Consider the following 13,253-nt stretch of genomic DNA (forward strand, 5'->3'; position numbering starts at 1 on the left):
TCTCAAGACATAGTTCTGCAGCTTCTTCTTGAAGACTTTTGGTAATTCTTACCCAGGGCAGCCACTTCCACTGTGGGAAGTTCTTTCCTCACAACTCCTGGGGTAGTGAAGTTACGAACAGGAGAAGACACCCTCAATACTGAGAAAATGGGAGCTTTTCCCCACTTCAGTATGTCAGAAAGATGAAGAGGGTCTTACTTAGATCTTGATGAGTAAAAATAGGAAGGCAGTGTAGATAGTAGAAAGGGCATTAGATTTACAGTCAGAAGACCTTGTTCAGATTTTGACTCTGCTCCTGAGTCACCCTTTCTGAACCTCATTTTCTTCATTTTAGTGGACCTAGGTGATCTCTAAAGTCCCTTCCAACTCTAAATCTGTGATCTTGGTGATCATGGTTTGCTATTAACCTAGAGACATCTTTAGTGGAGAGTACAGGAGTTTATTTAACCTTATATTGTTCATAATTTTTAAGTCAGTAACTTCGGTGAAGTCAAAGAAAATATGCCAGTCATGTTTGCAGATGGAATAAAGATGGGTGGGATTAAAAGGTATCCTTAGAATCTATATAGGCAGAGTCCAAATGTTCTTGACAAGCCAGAATGATTGGTAAATCTATTAAAATGAATTTTAACAGAGTCTAATTTTATAAAGTCCTGTCCATGGATCCAAAAATTCAATTGCATGAGTATAGGATGGGTGAGACAGTAATGATGATGATGATGATGTTGCAGTAGTTTTCAGTTATATCCAACTCTTTGAAACCTTAGTGGAATTTTCTTAGTTAAGATACTGGATTGGTCCACCATTTCCAGCTCCATTTACAAATGACAAAATGAGATAAACACAGGATCCACAACTAGTAATTCTCTGAGACTGTATTTGAACTCACTCACAAAGATGAGTCTTCTGGCCTAAGGCCTGACACTTTATCTACTGTGCCTCCTACTCGTCCTGGATGAGTCAAGGATATTTCTCATATGAAAAAGCTTTGCTCCTGTCAGGTCACATTTGAGGTATTCTGCTGAATTTTGATAGAGAAGTCATTTTTTAGGAAGCATGCTTATGAGCAGAACCAGAAATAGGAGTGATCAGGAGGATGACAGGACTGAAGGTTATGACATAGGAGTACAGTTATAGAAATTAGGAATATTTGGGGGCAACTAGATGACCCTATAGATAATGTACCTATAGATAATGTACACTATAATGTACCCTCAAGAACACTCATCTTCATGAGTTTATATCCAGCTCAGACTCTTACTGTGTGACCTAGTCAAGTCACTTAACCCTTTTTGTTTATTGCCTCATCAGGAAAAGGAAAGAGTAAATCATTCTAATAGCTTTACCAAGAAAACACCAAATGGGGTCACACAGAGTTGGATATAACTGAAAAAAATGGCTAAATTGCAAAAGGAATGTTTAGCTTAGAAAAGGAAAAAAAAATAAGGGAGAAAATGATCTTTGCTTTTAGGTATTTAAAGAATGTAAAGAAGAGAGACTAGACTTGTTCTACTTGGTCTCATTGGGCAGAACTAAAATTGGTGAGGGAAGTTGCAAAGTCAGGTTTTGGTTCAGTGTAAAATAAAACTTGGTAACAATCAGATGTGTGAAAATGGAATAGGATAGCACCAGCCCTGGAGTCAGGAGTTATCTGGGTTCAAATCCGGCCTCAGACACTTAATAATTACCTAGCCATGTGGCCTTGGGCAAGCCACTTAACCCCATTTGCCTTGCAAAAACCTAACCCCCCCCCCCCTAAAAAACCTAAGAAAGTGGAATAGGATGACTTCGGAGGTAGAGTACTCTCTGTCACTGGAAGTCATCAAATAGAGGCTGGATGACTTTGTCAGGGATATCATGGAGGATACAAATATAGATAAGATGGCCTCAGAGGCCCCTTCCAACACTGAGAGTATGTCATAGGGTAAGACTCTCTGTGAGTTGATAATCCACAGAGTGGGCATGGTTGGCCTTAGAGGCTGATAAGTGTGAGAAGAGAAGACCACAGTGAAAAGTATCTTGAAAACAAAACATTTTGCTTATTTCTTTCATACTATCTCTTAACTCTGTTTTCCTAGTTCTGTTAATCAGAAGATTAAAAGTAAGGTTGGTTTACCCTGACTATGTCAGTCTTTTTACCTCCCCTTTTTATAGTAGCATATTCTCAGGTAGGGTCTTATGATGTGAACTGGATTATTTAAAATGCTCCTTGGTCCTCCATGTCTAACTTCTTGTATTATTGGGGTTCTAGTTGGTTGACTGGTCCAATCCCATCCAGGTGGCCAGAGGTAGGTTCTTTGCATCTTCCCTTTCTCCACTTTTCCTACCCAATTCACAAAAGGTCTATGGAATATAGAAGCTGTTGAAGGGGCCACAACAACACTATTGTGAACTGAACAAGACTGCCCCTGTAGAGTAGGGAAAGGGACCAGAGAAGCTTCAAGTCAGTGACAGATACAGTCCAAGTTAGGATGGAGCTGTATGTGAGCTGGTGATCCATAGGCTGGACATGGCTAATACTGGAGATTATACCTGTGTGTATAGAGAGGAGAAAACCAAGGTGACCTGACTGGAAAAGGTAAAGATGATATCAGAGCATTGTTTGGTGGTCTCCAGCATTGCCTTGTCCTGACTTCAGGCCATCTCTGATGTCTCATTCCTGTGTCTTCTCTCTTTTTTGGTCTTATCTCCCAACTCCTCTGTGACTCCTCATCCTCATCCTGCTAGACCAAGAAAAGACTTCAAAACTCATTATCCTTTTTTATTCTTTCCATCTTTCTGTTTTTCCCTTTATTGAGTTTATGTCCAGCCATCCTTTTCCCTCCATGTTGTCTCATGTTCTCTATATCTATCTGACCCTTTCTCAGCCCTGCCAGCCAAGTTTGTGAAAATTCTTCAGAGTGTGGAGGCCAAAGAAGGGTCCCTGGTTACCCTTCACTGTGAACTGAGCAAAGAAGCACCTGTGGAGTGGAGGAAGGGGCCAGAGAAGCTTCAGGCCAGTGACAGATACAGCCCAAGGCAGGATGGGACTGAGTGTGAGCTGGTGATCCACAAACTGGACATGGATGATGCTGGAGACTATACCTGCGTGTGTGGAGAAGAAAAGACAAAAGCAACCTTGACTGTCAAGGGTAAAGATGATATGGGGGGAAAAAATCACATCATTGTTTGGTTGTCTGTCCAGCATTACCTTGTCCTGAGTTTGGACCTTCTATGATGGAGTTTTGATGTCTGCTTTCTTCTTTTGCCCTGAAGCTCACTTCTCCATGACATCTCATTCTATTGGACCAAGATAGAACTCAATCCATAATTAAATCCCATTGTTCTCTCCATCTTTGTTTTCCCTTCCATTGAGTCCATGTCTAGCCAGCCTCTGACCTTCAGGGAATCTCATGTTCTCTATATGTGTCTGGCCCTTTCTCAGCTTTACCTGCTAAGTTCACGAGAGTTCTTCAAAAGACCGAGGCCAACGAAGGGTCTGTGATCACTCTACATTGTGAATTGAGCAAGGCAGCCCCTGTAAATTGGAGGAAGGGGCCAGAGAAGCTTCAAGCCAGTGACCGATACACCCTGCGACAGGATGGTACTGTGTGTGAACTGATGATCCACAAGCTAGACATAGATGATACTGGAGACTACACCTGTGTGTGTGGAGAGGAGAAGACCAAGGCAACCTTGACTGTCAAGGGTAAAAATGATATGGGGGGAAAATGGCCTCATTGCTTGTTGATTGTTAGTCTAGAGTTTCCTTTTCCCTGAATCTGTGATGTCTCCTTCCTTTGTCTGCTCTCTTTTTGCCCTGCTCCTAGCTCCTCTATGACACCTTATTCTACTGGACCAGGATAAAACTCCATCGATAATGCATTCCCATTTCCCATTCTCTCTATTTTTCTGTTTTTCCCTCCTTTGAGTCCAAGTCTAGCCATCCTCTGATCTTCAGGGAGTCTCATGTTGTCTATCTGTATGACCCTTTCTCAGCCCTGCCTGCCAAGTTCACAAAAGTTCTACAGAAGACTGAGGCCACAGAAGGGTCCATGGTCACTCTACACTGTGAGCTAAGCAAGGCAGCCCCTGTGGAGTGGAGGAAGGGCCCAGAGAAGTTTCAAGCCAGTGACAGATGCAGCCCAAGGCAGGATGGGGCTGTGTGTGAACTGGTGATCCACAGACTGGACATGGATGATGCTGGAGACTATACCTGTGTATGTGGAGAAGAGAAGACCAAGGCAACTTTAACTGTCAAGGGTAAAGATGATGTGTGGGAAAAACTACCTCATTATTGTTGCTTTTCTGTCTAGAATTTCCTTGTACTTGAATTCAGACCATCTGTGATGTCTTCTTCCTATTTTTTGCTCTGCTCTAAGTTCCTCTATTACACCTCATTCTGCTGGACTAAGAAAAGGATTCATCCATAACTCATTCCCATTTACTGTTCTGTCCAAATTTTTGTTTTCCCTTCCATTGAGTTCATGTCTAGCCATCCTTTGACCTTCAGGGACTCTCATGTTCTCCATCTTTGTTTGACCCTTTCTCAGCCCTACCTGCCAAATTCACAAAAGCTCTAGAGAAGATCGAGGCCATAGAAGGGTCCATGGTCACCCTACACTGTGAATTGAGCAAGTCAGCCCCTGTAGAGTGGAGGAAGGGGCCAGAGAAGCTTCAAACCAGTGACCAATACAGTCTGAAGCAGGATGGGCCTGTGTGTAAACTGGTGATCCACAGCCTGGACATGAATGATGCTGGAGACTACACCTGTGTGTGTGGAGAGGAGAAGACCAAGGCAATTTTGACTGTCAAGGGTAAAGATGATGTGGAGGAAACTCACCTCATTGTTTGGTTGTCTGTCTAGCCTTGCCTTGTCCTGAGTTCACATCATCTATGATGTCTCCTTCCTATGTCTCCCCTCTACTTTTAGCCTAAGTCCCAGGTGCTGTATAACCTTTCAGTCAGCTGGTCCAAAAGATGATGCCTTCTACAACACATTCTCATTTCCTATTCTCTTCGTCTTTCTATTTTCCCTTCCATTGAGTCCATGTGTGGTCGCCTTCTTCCATCCAGAATCTCATGTTCTCCATATATGTCTGATCCTTTCTCAGCCCTACCTGCCAAGTTCATAAAAGTTCTACAGAAGACTGAGGCCACAGAAGGGTCCATGGTCACTCTGCATTGTGAGCTGAGCAAAGCAGCCCCTGTAGAGTGGAAGAAGGGGCCAGAGAAGCTTCAGGCCAGTGACAGATGCAGCCCAAGGCAGGATGAGGCTGTGTGTGAGCTGGTGATCCACAGGCTGAACATGGATGATGCTGGAGACTATACCTGTGTGTGTGGAGAGGAGAAGACCACAGCAGTTCTGACTCTCAAGGGTAAAGACGATATGGGGGAAAACCTACTTCATTGTTTGTTGGTTCTCTGACCAGAATTTCCTTGTCCCTGAATTCAGACCATCTGTGTTGTCTCCTTATGTCTGCTTTCTACTTTTGTTCTGCTCCTAAGGTTTCCTCCATAATTCATTCCCATTTCCTATTTTCTCCATCTTTCTGTTTTCTCTTCCATTGAATCCATGTCTAACTACCCTCTGACATTCATAGAATCTCACATTCTCCACCTCTGTGTGACTCTTTCTCAGCTCTGCCTGCCAAGTTCACAAAAGTTCTACAGAAGACTGAGGCCACAGAAGGGTCCATGGTTACTCTACACTGTGAATTGAGCAAGGCAGCCCCTATAGAGTGGAGGAAGGGCCTAGAGAAACTTCAAACCAGTGACCAATACAGTCTGAAGCAGGATGGGGCTGTTTGTGAGCTGGTGATCCATAGGCTGGACATGGATGATGCTGGAGAATACACCTGTGTGTGTGGAGAGGAGAAGACCAAGGCAACCCTGACTGTGAAGGGTAAAGATGATGTGGGGAGAAGTTACCTTATTTTTTTGGCTATTTGTCCTTCTTGAAACCTTGTCATTGATCTTTACTTTGTGTCAACCCAGCAAATTGTTCTCAGAAGGAAGTATCCCTGTTGTGATCTCAGAGTTCTATGTCCATTGCCTGTCCTCTCTGTCTTTCTGTTTTCCCTTTTTGTTGTCTATGTTCAACTGCTCGTTGTCCTCTGAGGAATGTTAAGCTTTCCATGTGTGTCTTTCCAGCCCTTCCTGCCCAGTTCATACAGGTTCTGGAGCCTATGGAAGCCACAGAAGGGGATAAAGCCACCCTTAGGTGTGAATTGAGCAAGGCAGCCACTGTGGAGTGGAGAAAGGGGCCAGAGAAGATTCAAGCCAGTGACAGATACACCCTGAGACAGGATGGAGCTGTGTGTGAGCTGGTGATCCAAAGGCTAAACATGGATGATGCTGGAGACTACACCTGTGTGTGTGGAGAGGCGAAGACCACAGCGATTCTGACTCTCCAGGGTAAAGACGATGTGGTAGAAATCAGCCTCTGGCTTTGTTGTTTTGGTCCATTGTTATTTTGCCCTTCCATAATTTCATGTTCTCCATTCCATCACGTCTCCTTTTTTCATGTAGTTTTCTCCGTATGTCATCTCCTTCCTATATTTTCTCTGTTCACTGCCCCCTCAGTACTTTCCAACTATGGCTAACCCAATGGAGAACAGACCCAGATCATTGATATTTCCTGTTCCCATTCTTTCCAGCTTTTAGTAATCCCTTCTCTTCTATCTATGAACCTTCCTGTCTCTGGCAAGACTTATTTTTTTTGTGTTATGTCTCATCATGTTTAGTGTTGTCTGTGGCCCACTCCCATATATCATTGTGTGTCTTGTTGCCCCCATCCATGGCTCTCTTGTTATTACCTTCTTATATTCCCAGTGCCCAAGAACTAGACTGTCCACATTCCTTGCCTACTAGCCCAAGCACTTAATCCTCAAATACTCCCTTTCTATTTTCCATTCAAAGGTGGCTGGTGGCTGCTTGTCTCCTAGGCTCAGATAGGGTTCACATTATCCACATCTGTCTGACCATTTCCCAGCCCTCCCCAACAAATTCATGGAAGAACTCCACATCACAGAGGTCACACTGTGCTGTCAGCTCAACAAGGCAGTCCCCATAGAGTGGAGAAAGGGGTCACAGATGGCTTCAAGATAGTGACCAAACCAGACTGAGGCAGGATAGGGCATTGTGTGAGCTGGTGATCCACAGGCTGGACATAGATGATGCTGGAGACTATATGTGTGTGTGTGTGTGGAAAAGAGAGAGAACCATAGCAACTCTGATAGTGAAGGGTACATAGAAATATGTAAATAGTAGAAAGAGTACTTTGCCTCAACTTGAATTCAGAAGATATGGGTTCAAATCCTGAATCACTTTAACAAACCTCTGGGCCTCAGTTTTGTCATCTTCATAATGGGGATAATTATACTGTATTCTCAGATGGATTTGGTGAAGAAAACCTTTTGTTTTGTCTTCTAGTAATGTTTATTACTGTTGTCAAACAAATGACAGTGTTCTACTCATATGTATGTATAGGATTAGCTCATAAGTGAATAGGAAACCTTGGGCAGCAGGGGATGATGTCAGTCACAAGGGCTATTCAAGAGGGAATAAAGGCAGGGATTATTTATCTTCTGGTTGTACAAGCACCAGATTTGGAATTCAAAGGTGAGAGTTCATTTTTTAGCTCTTCTACTTATTTCTTGTCTCCTCATCTTTAAAACAAGAGGGTTGTACTAGGTGACCTAGAAGCTACCTTTCAACTCTGTTGTTCTTAGTCAGTTTTTTAGTTATGTCTGATTCTTTGTGACCCATTTTAGGATTTTCTTGATCAAAGATACTGGAGTAGTTTGCATTTTTCTTCTCTAGCTCATTTTACAGATAAGGAAACTGAGACAAAGAGGATAAAATGACTTGCCCAAGGTCACACAGATAGTATGTGTCTGAAGCTAGATTTTAATTTAGATAGAGAAGTCTTCCTGATCCCAGGTCCAATATCCACTGTGCACCTAGCTGCCTATCTTTCTGCTCTGTGACTTTATGAGAGAATTCTCCCCAGCCTCAATTTTACAGAAAAGGAAACTCAAGCTCAGAAAGGGGTTTAGTTTTCTATTTGGTTCTATCTCCAGACATCAGCAGAGTAAATTTCTTATTTTGAAGATATGGGATACACTGATCATTCTGCCCTGCTCCTCCTCCTACCCACAGCCCAAAAGGTGGTGTTCCAGAAGCCCCTGAAGAGCCAGCAGGCTGAGGAGGGTGGGACAGCCACCCTTCGGTGTGAACTCTCTAAGGCTGATGCTCCAGTGACCTGGAGCAAAGGTGGCTTGGAGATTCAGGCTGATGAGAGGATCCAGGTATGCCAGAAGGGCTTTATCGCTGAGCTGCTGATCAGCGACCTGCAGCTGGAGGACATGGGTGACTACAGTTGTGACTGTGGGGACCAGACCACCAGTGCCACTCTGACTGTCAAAGGTGAGTATGGCCAGCTAGCTGTAGCAGAGAACTTGGTCTCAGGAGACAATCAGTGTTATCACACTCAACCCTAATCTGGGCACCTGAGTGGTGGGGGGAGTGACATAGAAGGAGGAGAGGATAGAAGCCCCAATGTTGGCAGGTACTTAGACTGGGGAGAGGTCAAGTTAAATCAACTTAGCAAGCATTTAGTAAGGGCCTACTGTGCTTACAGGTGCTGTGTTAAGTGCTGAGGATACAAAGAAAAGGAAAAAAACAGTCCCTGTTCTCTAGGAGCTCACACTCTAATAGAGAGGAAACAGGCAAACAAATATGTTATCAGCAAGTTTTTTTTTAATGGTGAATACTTTTCAGTGGGAAGGCATTAGCTTTAAGAGAGACTAAGAAAGACTTCCTGCTAGGCTTTGACTAAAATTTGAAGGAAAGAAGGGTGCAAAAGTCAGGATGCAGAGGTGAAGTAGGAGAGAGTTATTGGTGGGAGGGAGAGCCAGAAGAAATGTCCAGAATCAGGAGATAGAGCATTGTATAGAGGAACATCAAAGTCAGTGTCACTGGACAGAAGATGGGGAAGGGGAGTAAGTTGTAAATAAAATCATAAAAGTAAGAAGAGAGTACATTCTTAGGGAACCTTATAATCAGAGGGGAGAAAAGACTTCCATGAAGGAGGAAGAGTTACCTACAAAGGAAAGTAGATGCTGTGTAGATAGGTGCATCCTTTGGAGAGAACAGTTATAGGAATTCCAAAGGGAGCTCATCATTCTGTTCCATTCCAATCAAATTAATTCAACAAGTATTTGTGTAGTGTCTACAGTGATGAGACTGTTAAAGGACTTACACTCTTTGATATTCAGTCATCCCAGAAAATCTTCCTGGATGAGAAAGAATTTTAGGAGTAGTTTGACCAGTAGTAAATTAATCAGTTCAGTTGATCAGTAAGCATTAATTAAATTTTTAGTACTGGCATGACCTAAATACTGAGAATATAAAGAAATGCAAAAACAACCCCTTTCCTCATGGAGCTTAACTTCTTTTTTAAAATTTTAAATTATTTTTTATTTTTGAATTTTACAATTTTTTCTATAATCTTGCTTCCCTTCCCCCACCCCCACAGAAGGCAGTCTGATAGTATTTACATTGTTTCCATGCTAGACATTGATCAAAATTGAATGTGTTGAGAGAGAAATCATATTCTTAAGGAAAAAACAAAATTTAAGAAACAGCAAAATTACATAAGATGAAGTGTTTTTTTTAATTAAAGGTAATAGCTTTTGGTCTTTGTTCAAACTCCACAATTCTTTCTCTGGATATAGATGGTATTCTCCATCGCAGATACCCTAAAATTGTCCCTGATTGTTGTACTGATGAAATGAGCAAGTCCATTAAGATTGATCATCATCCCCATGTTGTTGTTATGGTGTACAGTGTTCTTCTGGTTCTACTCATCTCGCTCCGCATCAGTTCATGCAAATCCTTCCAGGCTTCCCTGAATTCCCATCTCTCCTGGTTTCTAATAGAACAATAGTGTTCCATAGCACACATATACCACAGTTTGCTAAGCCATTCCCCAATTGAAGGACACTTACTTGATTTCCAATTCTTTGCCACCACAAACAGGGCTGCTATGAATATTTTTGTACAAGTGGTATTTTAACCCTTTTTCATCATCTCTTCAGGGTATAGACCAAGTAGTGGTATTGTTGGATCAAAGTGTATGCACATTTTTATTGTCCCTTGGCCATAATTCCAAATTGCTCTCCAGAAAGGTTAGATGAGTTCACAGTCCACCATCAATGCATTAGTGTCCCAGATTTCCCACATCCCTTCCAACATTGATCATTGTCCTTTCTGGTCATATTGGCCAGTCTGAGAGGAGTGAGGTGGTACCTCAGAGATGCTTTAATTTGCATTTCTCTAATCAGTAAAGATTTAGAGCAATATTTCACATGACTATGGATAGCTTTGATTTCCTCATCTATAAATTACACCTGCATATCCTTTGACCATTTGTCAATTGGGGAATGGCTTGTTATTTTTATAAATTTGACCTAGTTCTCTATAAGGGAGCTTGACTTCTAATGAATATAAAGCATTTATATTCTGGTAGGTGATTTGGGAGGTAAAAGGTGGGTTGAGACTTTGGGAAAATGAGAACTCTGGTGTGTATGGTGAGGGAAGGTTTCTAGAGCTCCAGGGAGCATGACCAAAGAGATCTATAGCTAAAAGATTCTAGAATGATAAAAGACTTCTTTCTGAGCTCTTGGAAGAGCAATCCTAGTCTTGGAATCATCTCCCTCCATCTTATAGCCTTGCCTGTGGTGTTCCGTAAGAAGCTGAGGGCCCAGGAAGGAGAGGTGGGCTCCACTGTTCGACTGCACTGTGAACTCAGCAAGAAGGATGCAAGCGTAGAGTGGAGAAAGGGAGAGGTACAGCTGTTCCCCTGTGCCAAATATGAGATGGTGGTCAAGGGGACTGTGGCTGAGCTCCTCATCCATGATGCTGAACAGGAAGACACGGGTGACTACACATGTGATACAGGGGAGCAGCAGACCACTGCCACTCTTACAGTGAATGGTAAGCATGACAACTCTTCTTCCTCCTCCGGTGATCCACATGTCACTTCTTACTAATCTATGCCTTATTTATTCTATTTTCACCCAAGATGTACTTCTCTATACTCAATATCTGTCCAAGTCCTTGGAATCAGAAAGGATAGGGTTTTCCATGGCCCCATCCTTATTCTTACTTCCAATTTGTGTCACTCCATCCTATCTATGCCTATAGGAGTGGGTCTACTAATCTGCCTATCCATCCAATCAAATCAGCCTGAATCACTCTTTCTAGAACATCTTCTTGGATGAATCCTACCCACCTTCAGTCAGTTACTAGAAGACAAGTTATACTATAGGCATACTTCCATTTTCAAAACTGAGGTATTCCTGAAAGTTTTGAATAAAACATAGTATTCTGATGATCCCAGAACACCAGGACTAGAAAGGACCCTAATTAGCAACCCTCTAATCCAACACCTTTATTTTACAGGGGAAGAAAATTTAATATAACTTGCCCAGTATTAGGCCCTGGGACATGACAAGGATGAGAAAATCAAATTTGATTAAATACTACCCTGATTTCTCATTAGTTGTATTCTAATTTTGGAGCTATTTGAATGTCTGTTTCTTGAGTATTTTGTAGTACAGAAGCACTGAATACATAATATTCTCAGTCCCAAATGGTACCTAGCACAGTGGGGAGATATAGGACCTCCAATCTTGGGATACATATAAGATAAATAGAAGGTAAGAACCTTGTCCTCAGGAGGCCTACAGTCTAACTGGAATACAAAGTGACCAGATGAGAAACTACATGATATCCGTTACCAAGCAACACCATGAATACATAAATCAGAGCCCAGGATCCCTCTTCTGCCATCTTTCTCTGGTACCTTGATATGACTTAGAGTGGGCCTTGGTAGAAGACTGTGTCTACAAAGGTTTTAGAAGGTAGGTCAGGAATTCAGTCCAGACCCAGAAATGGGCTGCTTCTACTGTCTGAAGAATGAACCCTGCAAATGTTCCAAAATTAGAATACAGACTTAATGAGAAGACAGGATTGTATTTTATCAGATTTGATTTTCTCATTCATGTCATGTCCCAAGGTCTGATACTGGGCAAGTTAGATTAAGTTTTCTTCCCCTGTAAAATAAAAGAGTTGAATTAGAGTTGCTAATTAGGACCCATTCTAGCCTTGGTGTTCTACAATTACTAGAATTCTATGTTTTATTCAAAACTTTCAGGAATACCTCAGTTTTGAAAATGGAAGTATGCCTATAGTATAACTTGTCTTCTGGTAATTGAGGACCTAATCATGTATGGAGGGACTTGTCACCCCTCCAAAGGATTGGCCGCCAGGGAAAGAACTTAGTCTGGTTATAACTAATTAAGAACCATCTACTAAGGTGTGATGGGATTGTGCTTAATGTAACTAATAGGCATTACTCACATTGTCAAGATTATGAATCTTAGTACTTAATGAAGGTGAACTAAATGAATGATCCCACAGGAATGGAGTCAATCCAGAAGGCTTCCTGGTAGGGAGGTGAACTCTTGATGGAAGTAAGGAGCATGGTATTTCAGGTGGAGGGGGTAGAGTGAGTTAGCAAGATATTTTCTTTTCTTTTTTTTTATTGGCAAAGCAGTGGGGTTAAATGACTTGCCCAAGGACAAACAGCTAGGTAATTATTAAATGTCTGATGCTGAACTTGAACTCAAGTCCTCTTGACTCCAGGGCTAGTGTTCTATCCACTGTGCCACCTAGCCACCCCACACAATATTTTCAAGAAGAACAGATTAATGGGAAGAGCCAGTACAGGGTAAAAATGAGACAATAGTTGATGAGGAATCTTGGAAAACCAGGCTGGAAGGTTTTAGCTTGATCCAGTGGGTGACTGGGGTCACCATTCAGTCTTGAGTAACCTCCAGCATATTACTCCTAAGCCCTCTTACCCCTATGCCTCCTCCCACAGCCCCCAAGCCCAAGTTCAAGACTCGTCTGCACAGTGAAGAGCTAGAGGAAGGCAGTACAGCCCGACTGCACTGTGAGCTGAGTGTGGCCCAAACCACTGTTGAATGGAGGAAGGAGGGTGAGCTGCTCCGGTCTGGCTCCAAGTATGAGATGAGGAAGGAAGGCAGTGTCTGTGAGCTTCTGATCCATGGACTGGAGGCCAAGGACACTGGCGAGTATGCCTGTGTGGCTGGGGATCAGAAGACCCTGGCTACTGTCAAGGTGAAAGGTAAACTCTGTTTTCTCTAGGAGTGCCCCTAGAAGCATACTCTACAGGGCCAATA

At 42.6% G+C, this 13,253-nt stretch overlaps 1 protein-coding gene across 22 annotated transcripts in view; it reads left to right on the forward strand.

The window, feature by feature from the left end:
• OBSCN (obscurin, cytoskeletal calmodulin and titin-interacting RhoGEF) overlaps positions 1-13,253 on the forward strand; it is a 342,539-nt gene that overhangs the window by 151,850 nt on the left and 177,436 nt on the right. For 15 of the 22 annotated variants that reach the window (XM_074197796.1, XM_074197800.1, XM_074197799.1 and 12 more), the window contains 10 exons: positions 2,868-3,131; positions 3,425-3,688; positions 3,979-4,242; positions 4,533-4,796; positions 5,094-5,357; positions 5,621-5,884; positions 6,133-6,396; positions 8,143-8,409; positions 10,714-10,980; positions 12,932-13,198. In XM_074197796.1, the coding sequence (XP_074053897.1) occupies positions 2,868-3,131; positions 3,425-3,688; positions 3,979-4,242; positions 4,533-4,796; positions 5,094-5,357; positions 5,621-5,884; positions 6,133-6,396; positions 8,143-8,409; positions 10,714-10,980; positions 12,932-13,198 (2,649 nt within the window). The remainder of the gene's footprint in view (positions 1-2,867; positions 3,132-3,424; positions 3,689-3,978; positions 4,243-4,532; positions 4,797-5,093; positions 5,358-5,620; positions 5,885-6,132; positions 6,397-8,142; positions 8,410-10,713; positions 10,981-12,931; positions 13,199-13,253) is intronic. The other 7 variants (XM_074197810.1, XM_074197812.1, XM_074197813.1 and 4 more) reach the window with 2 other exon arrangements.

The sequence above is a fragment of the Macrotis lagotis genome, chromosome 8 (assembly GCF_037893015.1).
Source record: "Macrotis lagotis isolate mMagLag1 chromosome 8, bilby.v1.9.chrom.fasta, whole genome shotgun sequence".
NCBI classification, from domain to species: domain Eukaryota; kingdom Metazoa; phylum Chordata; class Mammalia; order Peramelemorphia; family Peramelidae; genus Macrotis; species Macrotis lagotis.